Below are 26,641 nucleotides of genomic sequence, written 5' to 3'. Positions count from 1 at the left end.
AAAAAAAAAAAAAACCCAAACAACAAAAAGCAAAAGACATTTTTATTGAGAAGTGAGGAAACACACAGATCAGAGAAGCAGGTTCTAAAGGGATAGGATCCACAGTTATTCTTGTAATCATTTAGCCAGAATGAATGGATGTTCTCAACAGAATTCTGGGACAAGAATGAATGAGTTCCCACATTTTCTGGTTCATGTGCAAATGAATTACAGTCTCAAAATTCTGAAAAAGAGATTACCATTATCCAACAATGGGTAAAATGCTCACCTGTAGCTAGTGGAACGGATACCTGAAAGACACTACCACAGGAAGCACCCCAGAGAGGGGAGGTATTTCTCCAGAGAAAACAAGGGTGCTCATGTCAATCAATGGACAACAGGCATGGAACTGCAAAATATAATAAACGTTCATTACAATGAGTTCTCTTAAGTGGCAGTCCTGTAATAAATGCCAGATCTGCTTATGAAAAAGAAATCAAAAGACAATTAGCATTTAAGATGGAAAATACTGGGGGATATTATTCCACAAACTATCAAATATATATATAGATAGATAGAACAAGTTACATTAAAAAATAAAGTACGAAAAATTTTAGAAATACTATTCAGTGTTAACTCAGGGAAGTCACATTAAATATCCCTTAACTTTAAGAATCTGTTCCCTGCGTTTTTCCTGAACATTATTTACATATTTTTTAAAAAACAACTTTATACTCCACCATGAAGTCAACCGTTCATAACAAGATTTTATTTTACAAAAACACAGCTTCAAATCTGGAATGTGACTTTCCATGGAACACATTTTCAATGGGAAAATGCTTCCTTAATTTATTCAACTTATAAGGTGTTCCTAGTGTAAATTCTCTGAATCTTCATGATACTACAACATTTGATACATTTATTGCTCCTCATTCTTTCCATTATTTTCATCTACAAATATCTGTAACTTATTTCTGAAAGCTTTTACACTCATCCCAAATATGGTTGGTCTCTCTCCTCTCTGATTTTTGACATGAGTGTAGTTTTAGGGCCTCCTGCTTGTAAATCCTGTCTATATTATCCGAAGTCTCCTGAACATCAGTTTCTCACATTGCATCACTCTGATTTCTCATTTATGAGTCTTCCGATGTATACGAAGCCCTGAATTCCAACAGAAGGATTTCCCACATTCAGAGCATTTCCATGGTTTCTCTCCGGTGTGAACTCTCTGATGTTCACTGAGAGATGACTTCTGAGTGAAGGCTTTTCCACATTCACTGCATTTAAAAGGTTTCTCTCCCGAATGAGTTTTCTGGTGTATCTGAAGTGATGCCTTCCTAGGGTAGGCTTTTTCACATTCATTGCATTCATAGGGCTTCTCAGCTGAATGAGTTCTCTGATGTATGATCAGCTGTGATTTTCCACAAAAGGCTCTCTCACACAAACTACATTCATAGGGTCTCTCTCCGGTATGTGTTCTCCTATGTATAACAAGGTATGACTTGCTGCTGAAAGCCTTCCCACATTCACTGCATCCATAGGGCTTCTCTCCTGCATGAGCTCTCAGATGTGCAGTGAGCTGTTCCTTCCTACCAAAGGCTTTCCCACATTCACCACACTGATAAGGGTTATTTCCTGTGTGAACTCCCTGATGTACAATGAGTTGTGTCTTCATATTGAAGGCTTTCCCACAGTCACTGCATTGATAGGGTTTTTCTCCTGTATGCATTCGGATGTGAACAAGGAGATAGGACTTACTCCTAAAGGCTTTCCCACATTCACTGCATTTATGGGGTTTCACTCCTGTATGAGTTCTCTGGTGTACAATGAATGGAGACTTCAAACTAAAGGCTTTCCCACATTCGCTGCATTCATACGGTTTCACTCCTGTGTGACTTCTCTGGTGTAAAAGAAGCTGTGATTTCCAGCTGTAGGCTTTCCCACATTCACTGCAGCCATAGGGTTTCCCTCCTGTGTGAATTTCCTGATGGACAATGAGCTGTGACCTGAAAGAGAAGACCTTCTCGCACTCACTACATGAGTAGGGTTTTTCTCCTGTATGAACTCTCTGATGAGCATTAAGGTTTGACTTGGCACTGAAGGCTCTTTCACATTTACTGCATTCATAAGGTCTCTCTCCTGTATGAATTCTGAGATGTACAATGAGCTGTGACTTACAACGAAAAGCTTTCCCACATTCACTACACACACAGTTTTTTTCTATGCTATGAGCTCTTTGATGCTTAAGAAAATATGGTTCTTCATAACCATGAAACTTATCAGGATTCTTTCTTAAATAACTTCTGCTTGGAGCTGAGTTTTGTGTCAAACTTTTTCCATGTGTGTTATAGAGTCTCTGTCTTGACGAATCATGGGTTTTGCTCAGATTAAGTCTTCCCAACACACTACAAGCGTAGCTTCTTTCAATACTCTCAAGCTCATCTTGATTGTTCTGGTACCATTCTTCCCAGCCATCTACAAAAAAACAAACAAAAGATAACTTTTTGAATCATAACATAAATCTGATATGGAAATAAACAGTATTAGGACTGCGATGTAATCAACCTTTCTCTTTTGGTAACAAGCCTACGACACTGGTTCAAAAGATTCCATATTGGCCAAGCATGGGGGCAAGGGAACTGAATCAAAACAAACCAAAACAGGTCCCCTCGTGAAAACTGGTAGCAAATTACCAGTAATCAAAAATAGTTTTTAAAATAGAGGTTTAAAATTGGCACTTGGATTAGCCAGACATGGTGGCGGGCACCTGTAATCCCAGCTACTAGGGAGGCTGAGGCAGGAGAATCACTTGAACCTGGGAGGCGGAGGTTGCAGTGAGCCAAGATCACGCCACTGCACCAAGTACAAAGTTCCTGAGGAGGAAGCCTGACTGACAGGGTTTAAGAAATAGAAAAAGGCCAGGAAAGCTAAAACCCACTGAGTGAATAGAATGAAAGCAGAACCAAATTATTCAAAACCATGGCAAAAAGTTGTTTATATTTTTAAGATTTTTTTTTTTTTTTTTTTTTTTTGAGACAGGGTCTTGCTCTGTCACCCAGGCTGGAGTGCAGCAGCACAATCTTGGCTCACTGCAGCCTCCATCTCCTGGGTTCAAGTAATTCTCCCATGTCAGATTCCTGAGTAGCTGGGACTACAGGCACATGCCACCATGCCCAGTTAATTTTTGTATTTTTAGTAGAGATGGGGTTTCACTTGTTGGCCAGGCTAGTCTCAAACTCTTGAGCTCAAGCGATCTGCCCGCCTTGGCCTCCCACAGTACTGAGATAACAGGTGTGAGCCACTGTGTCCAGCCTAAAGGTTTTTAATTACAGAGAATCTCAGTCTTCTGCATTTAAAAGATCAGTTTGACTGTTCTGTAAAAAGTAAGAAAAGGACAGAGAAATACTTTAGGAAGCTACTGTAGCAGTCCAGAATGAGATAATAATCTGAACTATAGTTCTTGATATACTTTGGATATCTGTCCCCGCCCAAGTCTCATGTTGAATTAGAATCTCCAGTGCTGGAGGTGGGGCCTGGTGGGAGGTGTCTGCATCTGGATTATGGGGGCAGATCCCTCATGGCTTGGTGCAGTCTTCATGATAGTGAGTTCTTGTGAGATCTGGTCATTTGATACTATGTGGCACATTCCCCGCCCCCTCTTGCTCCTGCTTTCACCATGTGACATGCCTGCTCCCCCTATGCCTTCCACTATGACCGGAGCTACCTGAGACCTCCCCAGAAGCAAATGCTGCCATGGTTCCCATACAGCCTGCAGAACTCTGAGTCAATTAAACCTCTTTTCTTATAAATTACCTAGTCTCAGGTGTTTCTTCTCTTTTTTTTTTTTTTTTTCTGAGATGGAGTCTCGCTCTGTTGCCCAAGCTGGAGTGCAGTGGCGTGATCTCGGCTCACTGTAAGCTCTGCCTCCTGGGTTCAAGCCATTCTCCTGCCTCAGCCTCCCGAGTAGCTGGGACTACAGGCGCCACCACGCCCCGCTAATTTTTTGTATTTTTAGTAGAGACGGGGTTTCACCATGTTAGCCAGGATGGTCTCGATCTCCTGGCTTTGTAATCCACCCGTCTCGGCCTCCCAAAGTGTTGGGATTACAGGCGTGAGCCACTGCGCCCGGCCAGTCTCAGGTATTTCTTTATAGCAATGAAAGAATGGCCTAACACATGTCTGGAGTTGAGGAAATTTGGAACATACGGGAGAGAGAACTAAGATGGTTTGCTAAGGGCCTGGATGTGGGAGCAGAGAAGAGGAGGAGTCAACAGCTTGAACGGCAAGATGGCACTGCTCCTTAGAGATGGAAACACTAAGAAAGAAACTTGTGGAAGAAAATGAAGGACTGGCCATTTCTTTTGAGGAAGAACGGTAATTTTAGTAGGAAATTCCCATTTCTGATACTGAGAGTAAAGTCTGGGAAAGCATGGGGTAGCGCTTCCACAGGCAGGTAAAACCCAGGACTCAAGTGCCAAAAAGACATCAATTTTGACGTTACAGCACGGGGGGAAGCGTAAACCTTCGGAACGGAAGAGCCTTTCGACAGTTACAACATTCGGAGAGGAGAGCCAAATTGGGAAAAAATACCCCTCTGGACAATGCAAAAGGGAAGTATAAGGTGTGTAAAGTCACTCAAAGATATAGGAGACACCAGGGCTAAGACTGTGAGTCAAGTCTAGGGGATTTAATTGTGGAAGGCAAAGGAGGAAATAAAAGAAATGGAAATAGACAGCAACGAGCCACATCAAGTGAGGGGAAAAAGAAATCCCCTAAAGGTCTTGATGCCCAATAAAACCCATGACCCTGGGGAGGAGGGAAACTTACCCAAAAGCAAACCTGAAGCAGAGTTCAGGGAAGAGGGGCATGCCTGCCTCTCAACAGTAAGGGGGAAGAAAAACCCAAATATATGAAGAGTGACAGCGATGTCCTTATCTGAGGAGCTCCTGGCTTCATCCTGAGTCAGCTCCAGTAGCTCAAGGACTTCCAGAAGCATTTCTGAAGACAACACTGTGAGTGCCCACTCCTCAGGTACTCATCAGCTCACTCCCATGCCTCCACCTTCCTCATTCTCACTCACCCACCTGGACAGCTCTGCCTGGAAATTTTGGCATTTATTATCCATGGATCTTCTCCTTGTTCCAACTTGAAGATTAAGTCAGGCTTGGTACCATGATACCCTGTTGATAGGAAATCACAAAGGGTAGGGACCAGGCTGTTAGGGACAGGACCGAGGAATCAAGAGCTACAGAGCAAAACTGCTCATCTCACTTGGGGAAAGATTACAATTAGGAAGTGTGGGACAAATAGGGACTAAGGAAATTTGACCCCTAAAGTTCAAGTTCATAATCATTAAGCACTTCAGAGATCCCAGAGTAGATCAACAACAAAAAAAGGGATGGCAATTTAATACTCACTATCTGAGTGACATTGAGATGCAGTACTTACCCACTGATATCAGGTTATGATAGTTTTCCAATATCACATCTCTGTAGAGGTACTTCTGTGTAGAATCCAGTAGCTGCCATTCATCCCAGGTGAACTCCATAGATATATCCTTGAACGACAATAATCCCTGAAATAACACACACCCTGTTCAATTGGATGCAATTACATTAGGTGACATGGAAAAGATGCAGAGGAACTGGGAAGGGATAAATGTTCCTCTACCAACTATTTCCTGTGGCTGATTCAGCATTTACTTTGTGAGAGAATTAAAAATCAATCAAGGAGTGCCAGGCATGGTGGCTCACGCCTGTAATCCCAGCACTTTCGGAGGCCAAGGCGGGTGGATCACAAGGTCAGGAGTTCAAGACCAGCCTGACCAAGATGGTGAAACCCTGTCTCTACTAAAAATACAAAAATTAGCCGGGCGCAGTGGCAGGCACCTGTAATCCTAGCTACTCAGGTGGCTGAGGCAGGAGAATCACTTGAACCCAGGCGGCAGAGGTTGCAGTGAGCCGAGATCGCGCCACTGCACTCCAGCCTGGGCGACAGAGTGAGACTCCATCTCAAAAAAAAAAAAAAGAAAAAAAAAATCAATCAAGGAGCTTCTATTTGCCGATACTCTCTTGGGTCCTGAAGATTTCAGGATGAATAAAATCCAGTTCTGTCTTCAAGAAGCTTTCTATCTTGTAGATGGGAATTAACATTTATACATGCAAACAAAATAAGGTGTTCTGAGTCCTTGGTAAAAACATCCAGGGTACATTTTGTACAAAAATGAAGAGAGCCACTCAAGTAGTCTTAGAAGATTCATGATGTGTTCAAGAAGTTGGGGTGGAAAGAGCAATTCAGGAGGTGTTTGGACAAGGTTCAACTGAGAACAGGGGGATAAACAAGAGAGTTTATCCTTCTACTTGCAGGAGTCTGAAGGCAATTGGTCTGGGGCTTCCATCTCTTGCTCCACCTTACATGGCTTCCACTTCCAGGGCAACCCAGTCTAAGATGGCTCTAGTCATCACATCTGCATTCTAAGCAACAGCAAAGAGTGGGGGCTGGGAGGGAACAGCAGGGAAATTCAGAAACGGAGTTTCTGTATATGACCAACTGAAAAACTGGCAAATCTATTATGAAAGAAAGAAAAAAAAAGATTGGAACATAATTTGCAGTCCCTGTACCAGGAGCAAGCATCACACAGAACACATGGTAGAGCCTGGTCAATTCAAGGAACCGCAAATATTTCAGACACAGAAAAGACTGCTGTCTTTGTTTTCTATTTTTATAACAGAATACCAGAAACTGGATAATTTAAAAAGAAAAATGTTCATTTAGCTCAAGGTTCTGGAGGCCAGGAAGTCCATGAGCATGGTGCTGGCATCTGGTGAGGGCCTTCTTGCTATGTCATAACTTGGTGGAAGGCATTACATGATGAGAGACAGAGAGCATGCCAGCTCAGGTCTCTCTTCCTATCCTTATAAAGCTACTAATCCCATCATAGGGGCCCTGCCCTGATGACCTTATCAAATCCTAAATACCTCCCAAAGGCCCCACCTCCAAATACCATCAACAAATAAACTTAGGAATTACATTTCCAACACATGAAATTTGGAAGATACACTCAAACCACAGCGATGGCTACAACGGGTGAACTGGTAAGAGCTAGACTACAAAATAAACCTGGAGGCCAGGTGCGGTGGCTCATGCCTGTAATCCCAGCACTCTGGGAGGCTGAGGGAAGTGGATCACAAGGTCAGGAGTTCAAGACCAGCCTGACCAACAGCGAAACCCCGTCTCTACTAAAAATACAAAAATTAGCCAGGCGGGGGGGCAGGCACCTGCAATCCTAGCTACTCAGGAGGATGAGGCAAGGAGAATCGCTGGAACCAGAGAGGCAGAAGTTGCAGTGAGCCATGATCGCATCATTGCACTCCAGCCTGAGCGACAGAGCAAGACTCCATCTCAAAAAAATAAATAAATAAATAAACCTGGAATGATTTTCCTGGTTTATAGAAGAATTGCCAATGTAGGTTTATATAAATAAGAGAAATAATAGGGCAATGTTCAAAGAAATGCGGCCTGAAAATTCTCTTGGAGTGAAGACAAATACAGGAGTTCACATAAGAAAAACCTACCAATTGAAATACAAGACAAGTTAACAAACAAAAAAAAAAGTTCCAAATTTAAGCAGATAGTAATGAAACATCTGAAAATAAAGTATAACGAGAACACCTGATAACCAACTAAAAGGAAAGAACAATGCTTCTTGAAAGTGGGAGAGAAATAAAGTACTGAGAAAAAATAATGCTGATTCTGAAATCTTATACCAGCCAAACTAAAAAGCAAAAATAAGGGAAAATAAAAGACATTTTCAAATATACAAGCACCTGGAAAATTTATATCCATCAAATGGTATATAGGTAGCTCATGCCTATAATCCTAGCATTTGGGAGGCTGAGGCGGGAGGATCACTTGAGTCCAAGAGTTTGAGACTCTCCTGGGTCACATAGTTAGACCCCATCTCTACAAATAACAAAAAATGTGTGGGCATAGTGGTGCACGCCTGTAGTCCCAGCTACTCAGGAGGCTGACGTGGAAGGATAGTTTGAGCACAGGAGTTTGAGGCTGTAGTTGGCCATGACTGTGCCACTGCACTTTACACTGGGAAACAGAACCAGACTCTGTCTCTAAAAAAAAAAAAATTAACAATTTTTTAAAATTAAAAAAAAATTACACCCTATAGAGACAACATTAAGACACAGAAAGAATTGGTGGGAAGCTGGATACAACGGTAAGCACTGAAATCAGCAGAACACAAATCTATTGATTCAAACACATCTGAACTAAAATTATAATCAGCTACGATTTAAGCATGTGTGTGATGCAAATAGATGAGAATCATAGAAAATGAAGGTATAAAGAAACATCTTTCACTTGGGAAAAGAGAAAATGCAACTGTTTAGACTTTGGTTTAAAGGGAAACGTTCAGTGTGCCTGTGAACAACTTAAAGGCAATCAAGCACTAAAAATGTAGGGAGGGAGCAGGGAAGAAGACAAGTACAGCTTCCAAAACAGTAGAGAAAAAAAACTGACTGAGAAAGAACACATTCATGTTAGAAGAAATATACTGAAAACAAAACTAAGACAGTTTGAAACTTATGAGATACACCAAAGAAAAAAATACAAATTAGAAAATAAAGAAATAAAAAAAGATATCAGGTAAATGCTAAATCAATGAAAGCTGATACTCACAGAATTAGCATAAATAATTGCATTTTTACATCAGTTTAACTCAAGGGACTTAAACTAAAGGCATTTCTTATGCATCCCAAGTAGCATGACGGTCTCACTGCAGCCAACAGACTCCTCTTGCCCAGGCACCTCCACGTGGTTCACCATCCCTCCTGGCTCATCAATACTCGGCCATTATTCTTCTATGCTAGATGGCTTTTCTATAATATATAACTTCACAAATCAAAACACCTACAAAGTTGTAAGATTTATGCCCATTAGGGAGGTTGAGATGGAGACTAAATGTGATTTGAAAGTAGGAACAGAGAGAATGGAGAGAAGATTCAAACATGATTATCAGTATCCTCCTCTGAGACCCATTTAAATTACATACAGGAATACAGCATGCACAAACACACCTCTAAAAGAAAAGGGAGGCCAGGCACGGTGGCTCATACCTGTAATCCCAGCACTTTGGGAGGCCGAGGCGGCGGATCACAAGGTCACGAGATCAAGACCATCCTGGCTAACACGGTGAAACCCCATCTCTACTAAAAATGCAAAAAATTAGCCAGGCGTGGTGGCAGGTGCCTGTAGTCCCAGCTACTCGGGAGGCTGAGGCAGGAGAATGGCGTTAATGCAGGAGGCAGAGCTTGCAGTGTGCTGAGATTGCGCCACTGCACTCCAGCCTGGGCAACAGAGCAAGACTCCGTCTCAAAAATAAAAAAAAAAAGAAAAGGGAACTATGTAAACAGAAGCCAATATGATATTTTGATAAATTTTTAATAAACAGTAAGCCAAAAATCTGGTAACTAACTTCCGTGAGCAGATGCTCTCCCAGAGGTAAGCTGATGCACAGCAAACCATCTCTCCCACAGAAGCCCCAAAAGTTTTGGGAACAGTCATCCTGCATGACGAGAATGAGATGTGAATTGAAAACAGCTAAAAGCAGTATATGAATTAGGCTCCCAGGTCCCATCCACCTAGGGTCTCCGGGGTGGGTGTCACTCAGCCAACACATGACTACTACCTAACATGCCAGTGGTGGTAGGTACTCTTAACAAAATCCAGGCTGGGCGTGGTGGTTCACACTTGTAATCCCAGCACTTTGGGAGGCCAAGGCAGGTGGATCACCTGAGGTCAGGAGTTCGAGACCAGCCTGGCCAATATGGTGAAACTCCGTCTCTACTAAAAACACAAAAATTAGCCAGGCGTGCTGGTGCACACCTGCAACCCCAGCTACTCGGGAGGCTGAGACAGGAGAATCACTTGAACCCATGAGGCGGAGGTTACAGTGAGTAGAGATCGCACCACTGCACTCCAGCCTGGGTGACACAGAAGACTCCATCTCAAAACAAAAAAACAAAAAACAAACAAAAAATCCAAGCAGGTAATGCACACAGTCATGAGAGAGAGGGAGGCACAGGTGCTGTTTCAGACACAGTGATCAGCAGCTCTATGATGAGGTGATACCTAGGCAGAAATGCAAGTGCTGTGAGAAGCCACTGAAAGGCTTCTCGCTCTGACTCGTATTTTGAGATCATCCTGACTGCTGTGGAAGAGGGAGGCGGTTGTGTAAGAGGAGATACCGGGGAGACCAGTTAGAAGGCAACTGTGTTAGTCCAGTGGAAGAAGGCAGCGTAGGCCAAAGTGACAGCGATGGGGATGATAAGCAGTGGCTGGATTCTGGGCATCCTGTGGGGACAGAGCCAGAACACAACCTGACAGAGACAGCATGGCACGCTGACGGACAGAAGGGGGGCCAGGAGGACACCAAGGAGCCTGGCCAAGCAAACTACAGAACTTTCCCTTTAAGGAAGTGGAGAAGCCTGGGGATAACAAATGGAGAAGGAAGATAGTGAATAACTGGTCCATGAACGACTGAAGATGGGGGAGATCGAACCGGAGAACAGTCCACAGAAGTGAGTCACTGAAGGAGAAAAGTGACCTTGCTAAGAACACGTGAGAAGAAAGGGAAGCGGGTATCCATCCTCTCAAACAGGAGGGGCTCCAAGAAAAGGAGACTGTGCAAGCGCCCCACACACAACCTGGACATCTGCAACAGCCGACCAGGCTAAACCTGGGTAATCTTCAGAAGGAACTGACATGTGCTTAAGAATTTAAGTAAACAAGGATCCAATAACTGCTTTCCTCTGAAAAATTCTGAAGGCAGAGACTGCCGCGGGACTCTTAAAAGGCAGCTGGGGAGTGAGGGCTCAGCAGCTCACCTCAGGCAGGGCCCCGTCCCCCTGGGGCTCACCTCAGGCAGGGCCCCGTCCCCCTGCGGCTCACCTCAGGCAGGGCCCCGTCTCCCTGGGGCTCACCTCAGGCAGGGCCCCGTCCCCCTGCGGCTCACCTCAGGCAGGGCACTGTTTCCCTGGGCCCAAGGAACACCCAGAAGATTCCCGAACTTGACACTTGAGCTCACTAGCAGGCTCCTCCTCAGCAGCACTACCTGCAGGGAGGGAGACCCCAGGGGAAGAAGCAGTGAGTGGACTTCTGGGTGAGACTGCAAGCAGTGAGAGAAAGAATCACATACACCATGGAACTGCAGGGCGGAGCCCTGTCAGAGGCTCCAACCAAGCCCCACTGATGCCTGTCATAACTCTGGGTACTGACCACCGCACAACAGGAGCCTCTGTGTCTTTTCCTCTAACCACTGATTTTCCCATCCCAACCCAGAAGGAGCATCCATCGGAGGGCAACAAGTAAATGAAGTGGGAATACAGACAAGCCTCCTCCATCTCCCCTCTGCAGGCCAGAATGAGGGGAGGTACAAGAGCTTGGAGTGAGTGTGGACTGAACTTTCCCATACCTGAAAGTAACTGAGAGTCAGTAACAAACAAGGCTGTGAACTGAGCATCATCAGCTCTCCTCATGACGACCACTAGGGAAGAAAGGGCTGACAGAGGAAGCCTGAGGCTGTGATGAGAGAAATGAAGCCACTACTGTGCCCTTATTATGTTCAGGCCGCTTGTCAAGCTGGTTACTTTAAATCTGAGGGAGAAGAAACATGAAACAAGTCACTTCGATGTGACCATATTAGAAGCTGAAGGTCGATAGCAGAAGACGAAACGGAGCCCAAAGCGGCTGCTTCTGGGGACACAGGATGGAAGAGGGAAGGTGCAGAGCAGACAGCGGGTAGACCAGGAGCAGCGGGTAGACCGGGAGGCTTGTTGTCTATTTTATTTAAAGCCTTTTACTATTTCTTTAAGCTTGATACGAATAAAAACAGGCCGGGCATGGTGGCTCATGCCTGTAATCCCAGCACTTTGGGAGGCAGAGGTGGGTGGATCACCTGCAGTCAGGAGTTCAAGACCAACCTGGCCAACATAGTGAAACCCTGTCCTACTAAAAATACAAAAATTAGGCCGGGCACAGTAGCTCATACCTGTAATCCTAGCACTTTGGGACGCCAAGGCGGGCGGATCATGAGGTCAGGAGATCGAGACCATCCTGGCTAACATGGTGAAACCCTGTCTCTACTAAAAATACAAAAAATTAGCTGGGTGTGGTGGCGGGCGCCTGTAGTCCCAGCTACTCGGGAGGCTGAGGCAGGAGAATGGCGTGAACTCTGGAGGCGGAGCTTGCAGTGAGCCAAGATCGTGCCACTGCACTCCAGCCTGGGCAACAGAGCGAGATTCCATCTCAAAAAAAACAAAACAAAACAAAACAAAATTAGCCAGGTATGGCAGCACACGCCTGTAGTCCCCTCTACTTGGGAGGCTGAGGCAGGAGAATCGCTTGAACCCAGGAGGTGGAGGCTGCAGTGAGCAAGATTGTGCCACTACACTCCAGCCTGGGCGACAGAGAAAGACTCTAACTCAAAATAAATAAATAAATAAAAGAATAAAAATAAAATACAAAATAACTGTTAAAATTTTGAATTGACCTAGCATGATCAAAAGAAAATTTAAAAAGAAAATTTTATGACCAAGAAGCAGTCCAAAACTGTAAGAGATTTAAAATTTCACAAGAGATTATGATAAACAGTTCTACTGTAATGGGACATATATGCTGCAAAAAATCACACCATGCAAAGCTGCATAAAAAGCCATAGGATTTATGGGAAAAATGGGGTAAAGGCATAATACTGGTAACACACAAAAAGAGAACCTAGGAGGTTAGGCGCAGTGGCTCACACCTGTAATCCCAGCACTTTCAGAGGCTGAGGTGGGCAGATCATTTGAGGTCAGGAGTTCGAGACCAGCCTGACCAACATGGTGAAACCGTCTCTACTAAATACAAAAAAATTAACCGGGCATGGTGACAGGAGGCTGAGGCAGGAGAATCACTTGAACCCAGGAGGTGGAGGTTGTAGTGAGCTGAGATCACGCAAGTGCACTCCAGCCTGGGCAACAAGGGCGAGACTCCCCCTCAAAAAAAAAAAAATTTCAACACTTTCAAAACTCAGAATTTAAAGCAAAGTACAAGGAATTTCCTTGACACAATAAAGTGTTTCTTCCCTAAATCTATAGAAAATAACATACTTTATGTAAACCACTAAAATCATTTTCTTTAAAAACACATGACGGCCGGGCGCGGTGGCTCACGCCTGTAATCCCAGCACTTTGGGAGGCTGAGGCGGGCAAATAATGAAGTCAACAGATCGAGATCATCCTGACTAACATGGTGAAACCCCATCTCTACTAAAAACACAAAAAAAATCAGCCAGGTGTGGTGGTGGGCACCTATATCCCAGCTACTCAGGAGGCAGAGGCAGGACAATCACTTGAACCCGGGAGGCGGAGGTTGGCAGTGAGCTAAGATCGTGCCACTGCACTCCAGCCTGGGCAACAAAGAGCGAAACTCCATCTCAAACAAACAAACAAACAAAAAAACTAAGAGAATCAGCTGAGATAAAATGAGAACTGGTGGAGATCCACCATCTTGTCTTGCAGCTGCCTGAGACACAGACATGGCTTCTGTTCCACTGACTCTGGAACTGTGTAAACAGCTGTTGGATTCGACAGTCCCTGATAAACAGCTCTCACCTGACTGACAAAGAGCTGCTTGATTTGTGGATGGCAGTTCCAAGGTGAACAAATGACATCCTGTTTGGAAGACTGCTGCTCTGATTAAAGAAGAGTCAAGAATCTTTCTGAGTTATTTATAGCTTAGAGCAACTGGGTAAAGTATGTTTTTGTGAGCAAAATTTACCTTTCTCTCTACCTGATTTCTCCAAAATTTGGAAACTATTCAAGAGTATTCTGATTTTATGGCAACAGAGTTATTTGCATAAGTTCAGCAAGAATCTGTTTTCTTTTGTAAAAAGGACACAATTGGAGAGACTGGTTATTTTATCAAGACCTCAAATGGAATGGCATATTTTCAGATATAACCAGGCTGCTTTGAGAAATTTAGGTTGGATTTATAGAGCTGATAAAAAGCCCCTTGGAAAGACTGGCCTGGTACCTTGTCCACCTTAAAGATTCCTGATCTGTGGCAAGTAAAGAATGTCACTTTCTTACAGGCTCAGGAACCTCATAGTATTTTGGGATCTCGAGAAGACAGGAATTCATACAGGTGTTACAAGCACAGTCAAGCAGCAAATCCTTGGCTTGGCTTCTGGCCTTCTAAGCTTTTAAAAAGTCGAATCCAAAATTCCTTTAAAAAGTTCCAGCAAGGCCGAGAGTGGTGGCTTATGCCTGTAATCCCAGCACTTTGGGAGGCTGAAGCGGGCAGATCATGAGGTCAGGAGTTTGAGACCAGCCTGACCAACATGGTGAAACCCTATGTCTACTAAAAATACAAAAATTAGCCAGGCCTGCTGGCACACACCTGTAATCCCAGCTACTCAGGAGGTTGAGGCAGGATAATCGCTTGAACCCGGGAGGCGAAGGTTGCAGTGAGCCAAGATCACACCACTGCACTCCAGCCTGGGTGACAGAGCAAGACTCCATCTCAAAAAGAAAAAAGAAAAAAAAAAAAAAAAAGCTCCAGCAAAGTCAACTTAAAAGAAGCCTACATGACTGGTCACTATTCTTGCTATTCTTTGTGCAAATAACCAGGCCAAGTATAATGAGATCAAAATTATTTGCAAATAAATTGGTCCTGCTATGATTTATTCTTGGTAGAAGTAGGGAAACCGGAGAGAGAAAATTTTAGATTCTGATCGCTGTTCTGAGTTTTTATTATTTGCCTATAATTTGGGCTAACTCTGAATTATTTCCTAGCTAAAAGAAGTCCCTAAAAAGGAACCAGGTTTTCGTTTTCTTCATGATACTTTTAGTCGGCCCATTAACGGAACAGGTTATTTGCTGCTGTTGTTCCGGCACAATCAAAAGTTCTCTTTCGTTTGTAATCCTTGCATGCATTCTATTTCTATTATTCAAATTATTGTTATGTATCTCTCATTGTTTTACTTCATCTGAGACAACCAAAGTCATAGTATTCTGGAGACTAGAAATGATTCAACAACCCTGTGAATCTCCTTAATTTGGAACCCTCCTTGGCCTAATCTGTTTTCCACTGCACTGCTGCTAAAGCTATGCAGTATCAAGCACCCTACCTAATGTTCAGAGGAGGGCGCATAAGATAGAAAAGCTGGACTGGGAGGTGAAGTGTGAAGGCCAAAGCAACTCCATTTTGGAAGCTCATCGACCATGTGGGCTTCTGATTAACCCTTGCTCTGGACTCCATCTTGGAAGCTCATCTACCGTGTGGGCTTCTGATTAGCCCCTGTTCTGGGAAGGCCTCTAAGATTTCCAGTTCATCTATTATTCCTTGTGTCAGACCAGGTACTTACCATAAATCCTACCCTTAGGTCAAACAACCTTGATGTAACCATACTTCAAGTGTCCTACACATCCCCTCTGAACCACCCCTCCCTATGGTCTAGAAGCCCTGGGTCTGGGGGTAATGGTGCAGGGATCCACCATCTTGTCTTGCCACTGCGTGAGACACAGACATGGCTTCTGTTCGTAAGTCCCTATTAAATGTTTCTTTCTAAGGAAAAAAAACAAAAACAAAAACAAAACAAAACAAAAAACCATGAGAACCAGTAAGAAAAGTCAACAGGGTAGCAGTTTTAAACAAATCAATAAGGAATAGGTTTTTGGTACATTAGCAGTCACCAACCAGAAAATATAGTAAGAAAATGCCTATATGATCATAGTAACAAATCTAGAAAGTACTTAGGAATAAAAAGCTTTAAAACGCAGGAAAACCTAACAAAAAATACACATGATAAAATATGTAAGTACAGAAGAGATTGAAGCAATATGCCATGTTTATGATGAGTAGACTTACATGGCAAAGATATTAATTTTCCACAAATTAATTTACAAATTTGATAAATTCTCAATGAAAATACCAAGAAAGTTTTTCATTTTATTTCATCTAATAATTCTAACTCTCATTAATGTAAAATAAAATCATATGCTTGGACTACTCCTGCTACAACTAGAAAATTTTAAATACTCTTATCTTTTTAAAACACCAGAGACCTGTAGAAGCAAGGAGGACTAAACAAACTAAAATTGCAGAGAGAAAAGAGCTGCTCTTGGGTGAGCTAAAATTGCTGGCTGTTACCTCGCTGGGCCATTTGCTCAGCTTGAGAACAGTGAAGGAAGGGCTCGGCCCAGACAGAGGACTATTCTAGGGGAAAGAGAAACCAGTGAAGGTTTTGATGTGCCCTAGTGGACAGTGAGTTTTCCCCATGGGACATCTGTTGAGTGCTGGTCAGTGCAAGAAGCTGCAGGCTGGGCTGGAATGGCAGACTGAGTCTCCACAGCCTCAAGATGCTCCAGAGTAGACAGGAGCCTGCAATAAATACACCATCCAGAAACCCGAAGCCACAGATAACAGAGTACAGCCCCTAAACAGCTCAATTCCTGTTTTGATTGAGGTGATCAGCCATTCCCCTACTGCATGACAGAGAAAAGGGGAAATATCCTCTGATACAAAACAACAGTAAGGCCAGGCATGGTGGCTCACCCCTGTAATCCCAGCACTTTGGGAGGCCAAGGTGGGTGGATCACCTGAGGTCAGGAGTTTGAGACCAGCCTGACCAACATGGTGAAATCCGGTCTCTACTAAATATACAAAAATTATCCAGACATGGTGGTGGGCACCTGTAATCCCAGCTACTGGGGAGGCTGAGGGAAGAATTACTTGAATCCAGGAGGCGGAGGTTGCAGTGAGCCAAGATCGCGCCACTGCACTCCAGCCTGGGTGACAGAGCAAGACTCTGTCTCAAAAAAAATCACAACAGTAAACTTCAGTCTCTGTGGTTATTCCTTTTAAAACAATGTCAGCAAAAAATTAAAAACTTTGAGACATGAGGCAGGAAAATATGACTGACAAAAGGAATAGGCAGATAATTGATAAGGACGCACAGATGATCCAGATGATGTTAGCAAACAAGTAATATTACAAATAACTATCATAATATATAACTATATAAATATTTAAAATACAGAGAAGTTGTATACAGTGAATAAACGGAGAACTGGAATTAAAAAAAAAAAAACAAGGAGACATTTAGAAACAAACAATTGATCCCTGAAATGAGCATCAACGGGACAATGGCCAGTACAAGTCTGTTAAGGATGTGGAGCAAACCATCCTTCTCGTGGGGTTGTGCTACTGTCCAGTGAGCACATGGTGAAGGCAATACTGCTAACACCTACACAACACACCCACATCAACTACGGTGGTGCAATTTTTTGAAAAGTGGAAAACCTCTTTTCCATGAAAATAAAACGGGATATAGAGCAAATGCAGCTCTCAATTCCTGGTACTGGGAATGTGAAGTCATTTCGCCACTTTGGAAAACTGAGAGTATGTACTAAATTTAAATATATGTGTACAATGACTCAATAGTATCATTCGTAAGTATGTGCCCAGTGGTTCTCAATGGGTAGGAGGGAGATTTTGCCCCCCGGGGGCATTTGACAATGTCTGGAGCCATTTACGGTTGTCATAGTGGGGCATTGCTACTGGTACCTACATAGGTCGAGGCCAGGAATGCTGCTCAGCAACCCACGATGCACAGGACGTTCCTCCACAACAAAGAATTATTCCGTCAAAATGTCAATAGTGCTGAGGTTGAAAAATCCTGGTATGTGCCTAAAGAAATGATAGTTGATGTCTACCAAAAGAAATGTACAAAAATCTTCACAGTCGTGTTATCTAAAATAGCCAGTAACTGAAAACAACCTAAACACGGTTGTTGACGATAACAGATGATTACAAGAGACAAATTATGAAACGTTCATACAACAGAATATCATATAACTTCACAAAAATAAGCCAACACAAACATTTTAAGGATATAAACATATGTATTAAAAATGTATGGGGAAAGACCTAGAAGAATATCTATCAAACTGATTACCTCCGAGGAGAGAGAGGAGATTGGGATGGGTGGGTGGTTATAAGAGACTGAATTGTGTTCTAAGAGAATCAACTGTATCATCAAAAATTAACAGTTCCAGTTCTGCATGTAAAGAGTTTGGAAGTAGCCACTCTGTCCTAACAAGTAAAAAGTTTAACAAACTGAAAAATCAACAACTCTTCTTAGATCCGAAAGAGAAGTGAAGATACAAGGCAAACCACTGTCCCCAAAATTAGAGACAGGCAGAAACACAGTAGTTACCAGAGCACAAATCTCTGTGAGAAACAGTGTCAGGACAGAAATACCTGAACTGCAACTGGCAAATTGCTAGAGGCTAGGTGTGTGCATGTCTGAAGTTAAAAAGTCCAGGCGGACCCAGTCATGATGGGAGTGGAGGGAGACAAGGTCCCAAGCTTTTCTGAGTTTTACTTTCAGGAGCTCAACCAGGTTCCCAGAGCCTAATATACTGGGGTTTTGTCAGAGCTTAACTAACCTGAGGGAAGAGAGATATACCAAATTCCATCCTGTCCCATCTAAGGGATGGGGTGGGGGTGGCCTGGGAAATACTTGTGAGGTTCGGAATCCAGGAGAACAGGCTCACAAAGAGACAGACCTAATCAGGGGCCTACAGAATGCTCACCCTTTCCTGACATCTCACCACCACATTAGTGAAGTACTATTAACAGTAATTCTTTCTACTCAGTACATCATGTCTAGCTATGAATGTAAAGGGACAAGGCAATACTAAAAGGCAGAAAAACACAGACAGGGCAACCACGCGCGGTGGCTCACACCTGTAATCCCAGCACTTTGGGAGGCCGAGGTGGGTGGATCACCTGAGGTCAGGAGTTCGAGATCAGCCTGGCCAGTATGGTGAAACCCCGTCTCTACTAAAAATACAAAAATCAGCCAGGCGTGGTGGTGTGCACCTGTAGTCCCAGCTACTCAGGAGGCTGAGGCAGAAGAATCACTTGAACCCAAGAGGTAGAGTTTGCAGTGAGCCAAGACCACACCACTGCACTCCAGCCTGGACTCCGTCTCAAAAAAAAAAAAAAAGCACAGACAAGGCAAGCATCAGAACCAGACATGATAGGGATGTTGAAGGTATCGGACAAAACTTAAAACAACCATGAATAATATGTTATGGGCTCTAGTGAATAAAGTAGACAGCATGCAAGAACAGATGGGCAGGCCAGGCGTAGTGGCTCACATCTATAATCCCAGCAATTTGAGAGGCTGAGGTGGGTAGATCACTTGAGGTCAGGAGTTTGAAACCAGCCTAGCCAACATAGTGAAACTCTGTCTCTACTAAAAATACAAAAATTAGCCAGGCACGGTGGTGCACACCTGTAGTCCCAGCTACTCAGGAGGCTGAGGCACAAGAATGGCTTGAACCCAGGAGGCAGAGGCTGCAGTGAGCCCAGATCGCACCACTGCACTCCAGCCTGGGCTAGAAAGTGAGACTCCGTCTCAAAAAAAAAAAAAAAAAAAGAAATACTAGTGATCAAAAACACTGTACAGAAGTGAAGAATGCCTTTGATGGGCTTATGTATTATGTAGACTGCAAGAGATTGAGGAAAAAAATCTTTGAACTTAAGGATGGATCAACAGAAACCTCCAAGCAAAGAGAACACTGGGCAAAAAAAAAAAAGAACAGAATATCCAAGAACTGTGGACAGCCATAAAAGGTGTAGATATGCACAATGGAAATACCCGAAGGAAAGGAAAAGAACAGAAGAAAGACAGCTGGTGCCTGACGCACAGTGGTTTGACTTAGTATTTTTCAGTTTTACAACGGCGCAGAAGCAATACATATTCAGTACGTTCCCCAACTTATGATGAGGCTCCATCTGGATAAACCTATTATAAGTTGAACATATTGTAAGTCGAAAATGCACTTCTGACAAAGAGATTTTCAATTTATGATGAGTTTATCAGGATGCAACCACATCATTAAGTCAAGGAGCATCTGGAGCATCTATATATGAAACAATAATTACTGAAAATTTTGCTGAAATATGTCAGACACCAAATCACAGATGGAGGAAAATCCGAGAATACCAAGAACATAAGTGCCAAAAAACCTGCACGTAGGCATATCGTTTTTAAAACACAAAAAATCAAAGATAAGCCAGAGGGAAAAAAAAAATACCTTACCTACAGAAACCACACAAGCAAGAAAATGGAGTGAAACAGTTAAGGTGTTTAGAGAAAAAAAATCATCAAAACAGAATTCTGTACCCTGCAAAATTATACTTCAAAAGTAAAGAAAGTCTTTCTCAAACAAAAACTAAGATAATTTATTGCTATTACAAGTAAACTTGCCTTAACTAGGCAGAAAAGGAAAATACAGGTCAGAAACACAGATACACTTTTTTTTTTTGAGACAAGGTCTTACTCTGTTGCCCAGGCTGGAGTGCAGTGGCATGATCTTGGCTCACTGCAACCCCTGCCTCCTGGGTTCAAGCGATTCTCATACCTCAGCCTCCCGAGTAGCCAGGACTACAGGCACGCACCACCATGCCCGGCTAATTTTTGTATTTGTAGTAGAGACAGGGTTTCACCATGTTGGTCAGGCTGGTCTCGAACTTCTGACCTCAAATGACCCGCCCGCCTCGGCCTCCCAGAGTGCTGGGATTACAGGGATGAGCCGCCAGGCCCGGCCACAGATACATATTTTAAAAAGTGAGAACATCAAAGAAAGAATAAGTGAAAGTAAAATTAAAATTTTTTTCTTATCATTTTTTTGAGACGGTCTCACTCTGTTGCCTAAGCTGGAGTACAGTGGCACGGCAGCCTCGAACTCCCGGGCCCACCTCACCATCTCACCTCCCAAGTAGCTGGGGCTACAGGTGCACACTAGCACACCTGTTTTTTTTTTAGGTTTTTGTTGTTGTTGTTGTTGTTGTTTTGTATAGGCAAGGTCTCTGCATTGCCCAGGCTGGTCTCGAACTCCTGGCTTCAAGCGAGCCTCCTGCCCTCAGTCTCTGAAAGTGCTGGGATTACAGGCGTCAGCCACCATGCCTAGCTATTTTTCTTTTTTTGCTGTTGTTGAGTCTCGCTCTGTCGCCCGGGCTGGAGTGCAGTGGCACGATCTTGGCTTACTGCAACCTCTGCTTCCTGAGTTCAAGCGATTCTCCTGCCTCAGCCTCTTGAGCAGCTGGGATTACAGGTGTGTGCCACCATGCCCGGCGCTAACTTTTGTATTTTTAGTAGCAACAGGGTTTCACCATGTTGGTCAGGCTGGTCTTGAACATCTGACCTCGTGATTCACCCGCCTCGGCCTCCCAAAGTGCTGGGATTACAGGCCTGAGCCACCACGCCCGGCCATGCCTAGCTATTTTTCTTATTCTTAGTTGACCTAGTCTGTTCAAAATAGTAATAGAGGCTGGGCACAGTGGCTCACGCCTGTAATCCCAGCACTTTGGGAGGCTGAGGGGGGGTGGATCACTTGAGGTCAGGAGTTCAAGACCAGCCTGGCCAACATAGTGAAACCCTGTCTCTACTAAAAATACAAAAATTAGCCGGGAATGGTGGCACGCACCTGTACTTCCAGCTACTCGGGAGGCTGAGGCAGGAGAATCGCTTGAACCCAGGAGGCGGAGGTTGCAGTGAGCCGTGATCATGCCACTGCACTCCAGCCTGGGTGACAGAGCAAGACTCTATTAAAAAAAAAAAAGAAAAAAGGACAATAAAGGCACATCATACTATGAACAATTCTACGTCCACACATTTCATGACCTAGATGAAACAGATCAAATCCCTGAAAGACACAATCTGCCAAAACTGAACAAAAAGAAACAGACACTCTAATAAGCCTAAATTGAATCAAAAATCAAGAATCATTCAAACCAGAATGCGCCAGGCCAAGATGGGTTCACTCACTGGTGAAGTCTACCAAACATTTAAGGAAAAATCACACCAATCATTTTTTCCCTCTACAATATTTTTCAGAATATAAAGGCAGAGGGAATCCTAACTCAGTATATAAAGACAACATCGCTCTAATACCAAAACCAGACAGAAACCCTAGAAAACTATAGACAAATTATCTCATAAATATAGATACAAAAATCCTCAACAAAATACTAGAAAATAAAATACCTCAATGTATAAAAACAAGTGTACACCACAGCCAAGTGGGATTTATTCCTGGTATGTAAGGCTGGTTCAATACTTGAATCAGTTCCATCGTATCAAATGACTAAAGAAGAAAAAGCATAAATAGATGCAGAAAAAACTTTTTTTCTTTTTTGAGACAGGGTCTCACTCTGTCACCCAGGCTGGAGTGCAGTGGTGCAAACATGGCCCACGGCAGCCTCGACCTCTCAGGCTCAAGCAATCCTTCCACTTCAGCCTCCTCAGTAGCTGAGACTACAGGCATATGTCACCACGCCCAGCTATTTTGTTTTTTAATTTTTTGTAGAGATGGGGTCTCACTATGTTGCCCAGGCTGGTCCTGAACTCCTGGGCTAAAGCTATCCTCCTGCCTCAGCCTCCCAAAGTGATTACAGGTGTGAGCCACATCTGGCCCAGAAAAAAAATCTGACAAAATCCAACCCCATTCACAATTAACAACAACAAAAACCCTCACTAAACTAGGAATAAAGATCTTTCTCAACTTGATAGAGAATATCTACCAAGAAAAACGCTACAACTAACATCATACTTAACTGTGAGAAACTTGAAGCTTTCCCACTAAGATCAATAAGGCAAAATGTATCTTTAATCCCCTCTCACCACTCTTTTTCAACATTGTACTGGAAGTCCTATCTGAGGCAAAAAAACAAGAACAGAAAATACAGGATGAGAATCCCTGTTCCAAAAACCTGAAATCTAAATGCTCCGAAATTCAAAAATGACATGTGGAAAATCCCACACATTAACTTAATACAACCTTTGTTTCACACACAGAATTATTTAAAATACTGTATAAAATTACCTTCAGGCTATATGTATAAGGTATATATGAAACATAAACAAATTCTGTGTTTAGACTTGGGTCCCATCCCCAAGATAGCTTATGTATATGTAAACAGTCCAAGATCTGAAAAAATCCAAAATCCAAAACAATCCTGGTCTTAAGCATTTTGAATAAGAGATACTTAACCTGTAAAATGTATAATGACTGTGAAGGAAGGAATAAAACTTTGTTCACAGATGACATAATTGTGCAAAGTCCAAAAGAATTCACCAGGCCAGGCACGGTGGCTCACGGCTGTAATCTCAGCACTTTAGGAGGCCGAGGTGGGCAGATCACGAGGTCAGGAGATTGAGACCATCCTGGCTAACACAGTGAAACTCCGTTTCTACTAAAAATACAAAAAAATTAGATGGGCGTGGTGGCACGTGCCTGTAGTACCAGCTACTCGGGAGGCTCAGGCAGGAGAATCGCTTGAACTCAGGAGGTGGAGGTTGCAGTGAGCCGAGATCGTGCCACTGCACTCCAGCCTGGCCAACAGCGAGACTCTGTCTCAAAAAAAAAAAAAAAAAAATTCACCAAAAAACTCCTGGAACTAAGTGACTATACCAAGGTTGCAGGATACAAAGTTAATATACAAAAGTCAACCCCTTTCCTGTACACAGATGTAAGCTGAATTTGAAATAAAAAACACAATACCATTTACAGTAGCACCCACAAAAATTAAATACTTAGGTGTAAGTCTAACAAAATATATAATGATACTATATAAAATCTATATGAGAAAAACTACCAAACACTGCTGAATGAAAACTAAGAACTAGATAGAGAGATATAACATGTTCATGGATAGGAAGACTCAATATCCAAGACTTCAGCTCTTCCCAACTTGATCTACAGATTGAATGCACTGTCAGTTAAAATCCATCCCAGCAAGTTATTTTGCAGATGTTGACGAACTGATGATAAAGTTCAGACAGACAAAAGACTTAGATTAGCTAACAGGATACTGAAGCAAAAGGATAAAGTTGGGAGAATGAACCTGACTTCAAGACTTATAGGCTGGGCATGGTGGCTCACACCTGTTATCCCACCAATGCTTTGGGAGGCTAAGGAGGAAGAAGTGCTTGAAGCCAAGAGTTGCAGGCCAGCCAGGGCAACACAGTGAGACCCTATCTGTACAAAAAAAAAAAAAAAAAAAATTTAGTTAGCCTGATGTGGTGGCATGTGCCTGTAATCCCAGCTACTCAGGAGGCTGAGGCGGGAGGATCCCTTGAGCCCAGGAGTTCGAGGCTGCAGTGAGCTGTGGCTGTTCCACTGCACTCCAACCTGGGCAACAGAGTGAGATCCTGCCTTGAAAAAAAAACAAAAGATTTACTATAAAGACCAACCTGGGCAACACGGCAAAACCCCATCGCTACAAAATATACAAAAATTACCCGGGCTGGGTGGCACGTGCCTGTAATCCCAGCTACTCGGGAGGCTGAGGCTCAAGAATCGCTCGAACCCGGGAGGCAGAGGTTGCAGTGAGCCGAGATCGCGCCACTGCACTCTAGCCTGGGTGACAGAGCGAGACTCCGTCTCAAAAAAATAAAAAAAGACTTATTATAAAGCTACAAAAATCAAGACAGTGTGGCAGTGTGGTATTAGTGAAACAACAAATAGATCAATAGAACTCAAAAAAGAGCCCAGAAATAGACCCATATAAATACAGTCAATTGATCTCTGACAAAGGAACAAACTCACACGGGGAAAAATCCACTCCTAACTTTCTCTCGTTTCTTTAGCACAACAGCCTTTCTTCACCGTGTGTCCTTTCCTTTCATTAACCTGAGTCCTCACCTCGGTCCTCTTGAGGGTTCCAGTTGGTCACACTCTGAGCTTCCACGAATATAATAAGGTGTCTTTATATATTTCCAGTTTAGACCTCCCATGTGAGTTACAGGCTGAAATACAGGCATTGGATATTCAACACCTGCGAAAGTCATTCCCAGGGTCCCTCTTTCAATAGCATTCCTAGTCTCCGGCTGTATAGCTCAGTGGTAGAGCACCACATCCGGCAACGTCGTCACCACCACTCACCGAGGGCAAAGGATTTGGCAATCAAATCACTTGTAAAGTCTCCCCTCTGGTTCACTCCATCAATAATTCATAAAGTCCCAATGATCCACTGGCCCGCCCCTTACCTCTTGGGACTCTCGAACTCCGCATCTAGCCTTTTCTCCCTATTCATTCACCTGTAATTGTGTCCATAGTTCACTAGACTACCCTCCCCACCAAACCAAAGCTCCTCTAAAAATTAGGAACATACATAATTTCTCTGCATTGCCAGCACCAGCCTTAGAGTCCAGCAGACAAAAAGACACTCCATAAACAAGCATTTGGCCAAACGAAAAAGGAGGAACTGATCAGTTCTCCAACGAAGTTCTAAGGGTCTGCATAAGACAACTTTGTGTAGAAAACATGAAATGATGGAGGATCCTCAGATTTCAGGGCCCGCAGCTGGCCACCAAGTGCAGTATAACTGCCCGTCACAGAATACCACAGGCACGTTTCTGCAGGACCAGAGCTTAGGTGAGCTTCGGAGGAGCTTTGGTTTGGTGGGGAGGGTAGTCTAGTGAACTACGGACACAATTACAGGTGAACGTGAGTTCAGTTCCCGGAGTAACCCCGAAGAGATTAACGTGGCCACCCTCAGTATCCAGTCGACTTTTAAACAAAGAAAGTCTCTACATACCCAGCACGAAGCTGTCCGGAAACTGGTGGCCATCCCCACGCCCACGTTCGCGCGCTGCCTGCGGGGGCAGGACCCGCGGGCTGCGGAGAGACCGTGAGGGATGCGTCCGCCCGAAGACAGGTGCGGGACCAGGACCCCAGGCTCCTGACCGTCCCGGGGCTGAGTCGTTGGCAGAGACGCCGGCTCCTCAGCTCTCACCCAACACGGACCGCGGGTGACTAGACGACCTCCCGGTCTGGGTACCAGGAGTCGCACGGATGGATTTGTGCCTTTCCGTGGCCCTGACTCGGGAGAGCAGGAGGCTGATCTGGCTCCGTCCACGCCCCGGACCGACGAAAGTGTTTAGCTGGTCAAGTCCCTGGTCTGCCCAGGATAATCCGAGCCGCTTAGCTCCGCGCCTCCGCGGCCACAGAGACTCACACACCCGCTGGCCAGATTTCGGTCCACTGAGTCTAAGCCGGAAACAGCCCTGCACGCGCGCACCCGACTGAGGCCGGGAGTGCGGCGCATGCGGAAGTGCGTCCTGCGTCGATGCGCCAGGACGCGACGGCGCCGGAAAAACTACATCTCCCACAATCCTCGGAGAAGGCTGCCTCGTTACAGACCTGGCTTCCAGCTGCAGCGGATCTAGAGAGGGGCACAGCCTGACGGCAAAGGAAGGCTGGGAGGGGGCTTCGCCAGCGGCACCTGGTTCACCCTCCCTCGGCTGCGCCAGGTTCAGTACCATCCTCGGAGCCTGGACGCCCAGTTTCCCAGGGCCTGTAGAACTGACTCAGAGTCCGACCCCAGCAGAGACGCAGGCGTGCTGAGGTTTTGATATCAAACAAGATAGGGTTCAGACCAGAAGGCACAGCAAAAAAGGACGCTTTGTAAAGCTAAAAGCTGCAATTCATAGGGTTAAATAACAGTTTTGAATATCAGTGCACCAAATAGTAGAGTAACCAACTTCATAAAGGAGAAACTATAGTAGATGTTAAAGACAAATAAATAGAAC

The 26,641-nt window shown here is 44.0% G+C and overlaps 1 protein-coding gene and 1 pseudogene across 8 annotated transcripts; one reads left to right on the top strand and one right to left on the bottom strand.

Annotated features, from left to right (window-relative positions):
• Positions 1 to 24: 24 nt before the first annotated feature.
• On the bottom strand, positions 25 to 26,641 carry ZNF26 (zinc finger protein 26). 8 transcript variants are annotated; one of them, XM_063712383.1, is made up of 4 exons: positions 25,648 to 26,641; positions 5,428 to 6,476; positions 5,064 to 5,159; positions 25 to 2,454 (listed from the first exon to the last, which is right to left on the bottom strand). In XM_063712383.1, the coding sequence occupies exons 2-4, from the start codon at positions 5,525 to 5,527 to the stop codon at positions 1,109 to 1,111; spliced, it is 1,542 nt and encodes a 513-aa protein (XP_063568453.1). In that variant the 5' UTR covers positions 5,528 to 6,476; positions 25,648 to 26,641; the 3' UTR covers positions 25 to 1,108. The 8 variants fall into 8 exon arrangements, with proteins under 8 accessions (XP_063568453.1, XP_063568454.1, XP_009246719.1 ...); XM_063712384.1 differs by having other exon boundaries at positions 5,428 to 6,452; XM_009248444.4 differs by having other exon boundaries at positions 5,428 to 5,554.
• Positions 17,213 to 17,325, top strand: LOC112135991 (U4atac minor spliceosomal RNA; annotated as a pseudogene).

Source organism: Pongo abelii, chromosome 10 (genome assembly GCF_028885655.2).
Source record: "Pongo abelii isolate AG06213 chromosome 10, NHGRI_mPonAbe1-v2.0_pri, whole genome shotgun sequence".
Classification (NCBI taxonomy): domain Eukaryota; kingdom Metazoa; phylum Chordata; class Mammalia; order Primates; family Hominidae; genus Pongo; species Pongo abelii.
Note: the sequence above shows the minus strand (reverse complement) of the source record. Positions and strands in the feature narration are given on the sequence as shown.

Coding starts and splice junctions, on each gene's coding strand:
- ZNF26 (XM_009248444.4), bottom strand. CDS start 25,680: ATGGCCACCAGTTTCCGGACAGCTTCGTGCTGG. Junction 5,160..5,427: donor TCATAACCTGATATCAGTGG/GTAAGTACTGCA, acceptor TCCTATCAACAG/GGTATCATGGTACCAAGCCT. Junction 2,455..5,063: donor TTCCAGGCAGAGCTGTCCAG/GTGGGTGAGTGA, acceptor GTTTTTTTGTAG/ATGGCTGGGAAGAATGGTAC.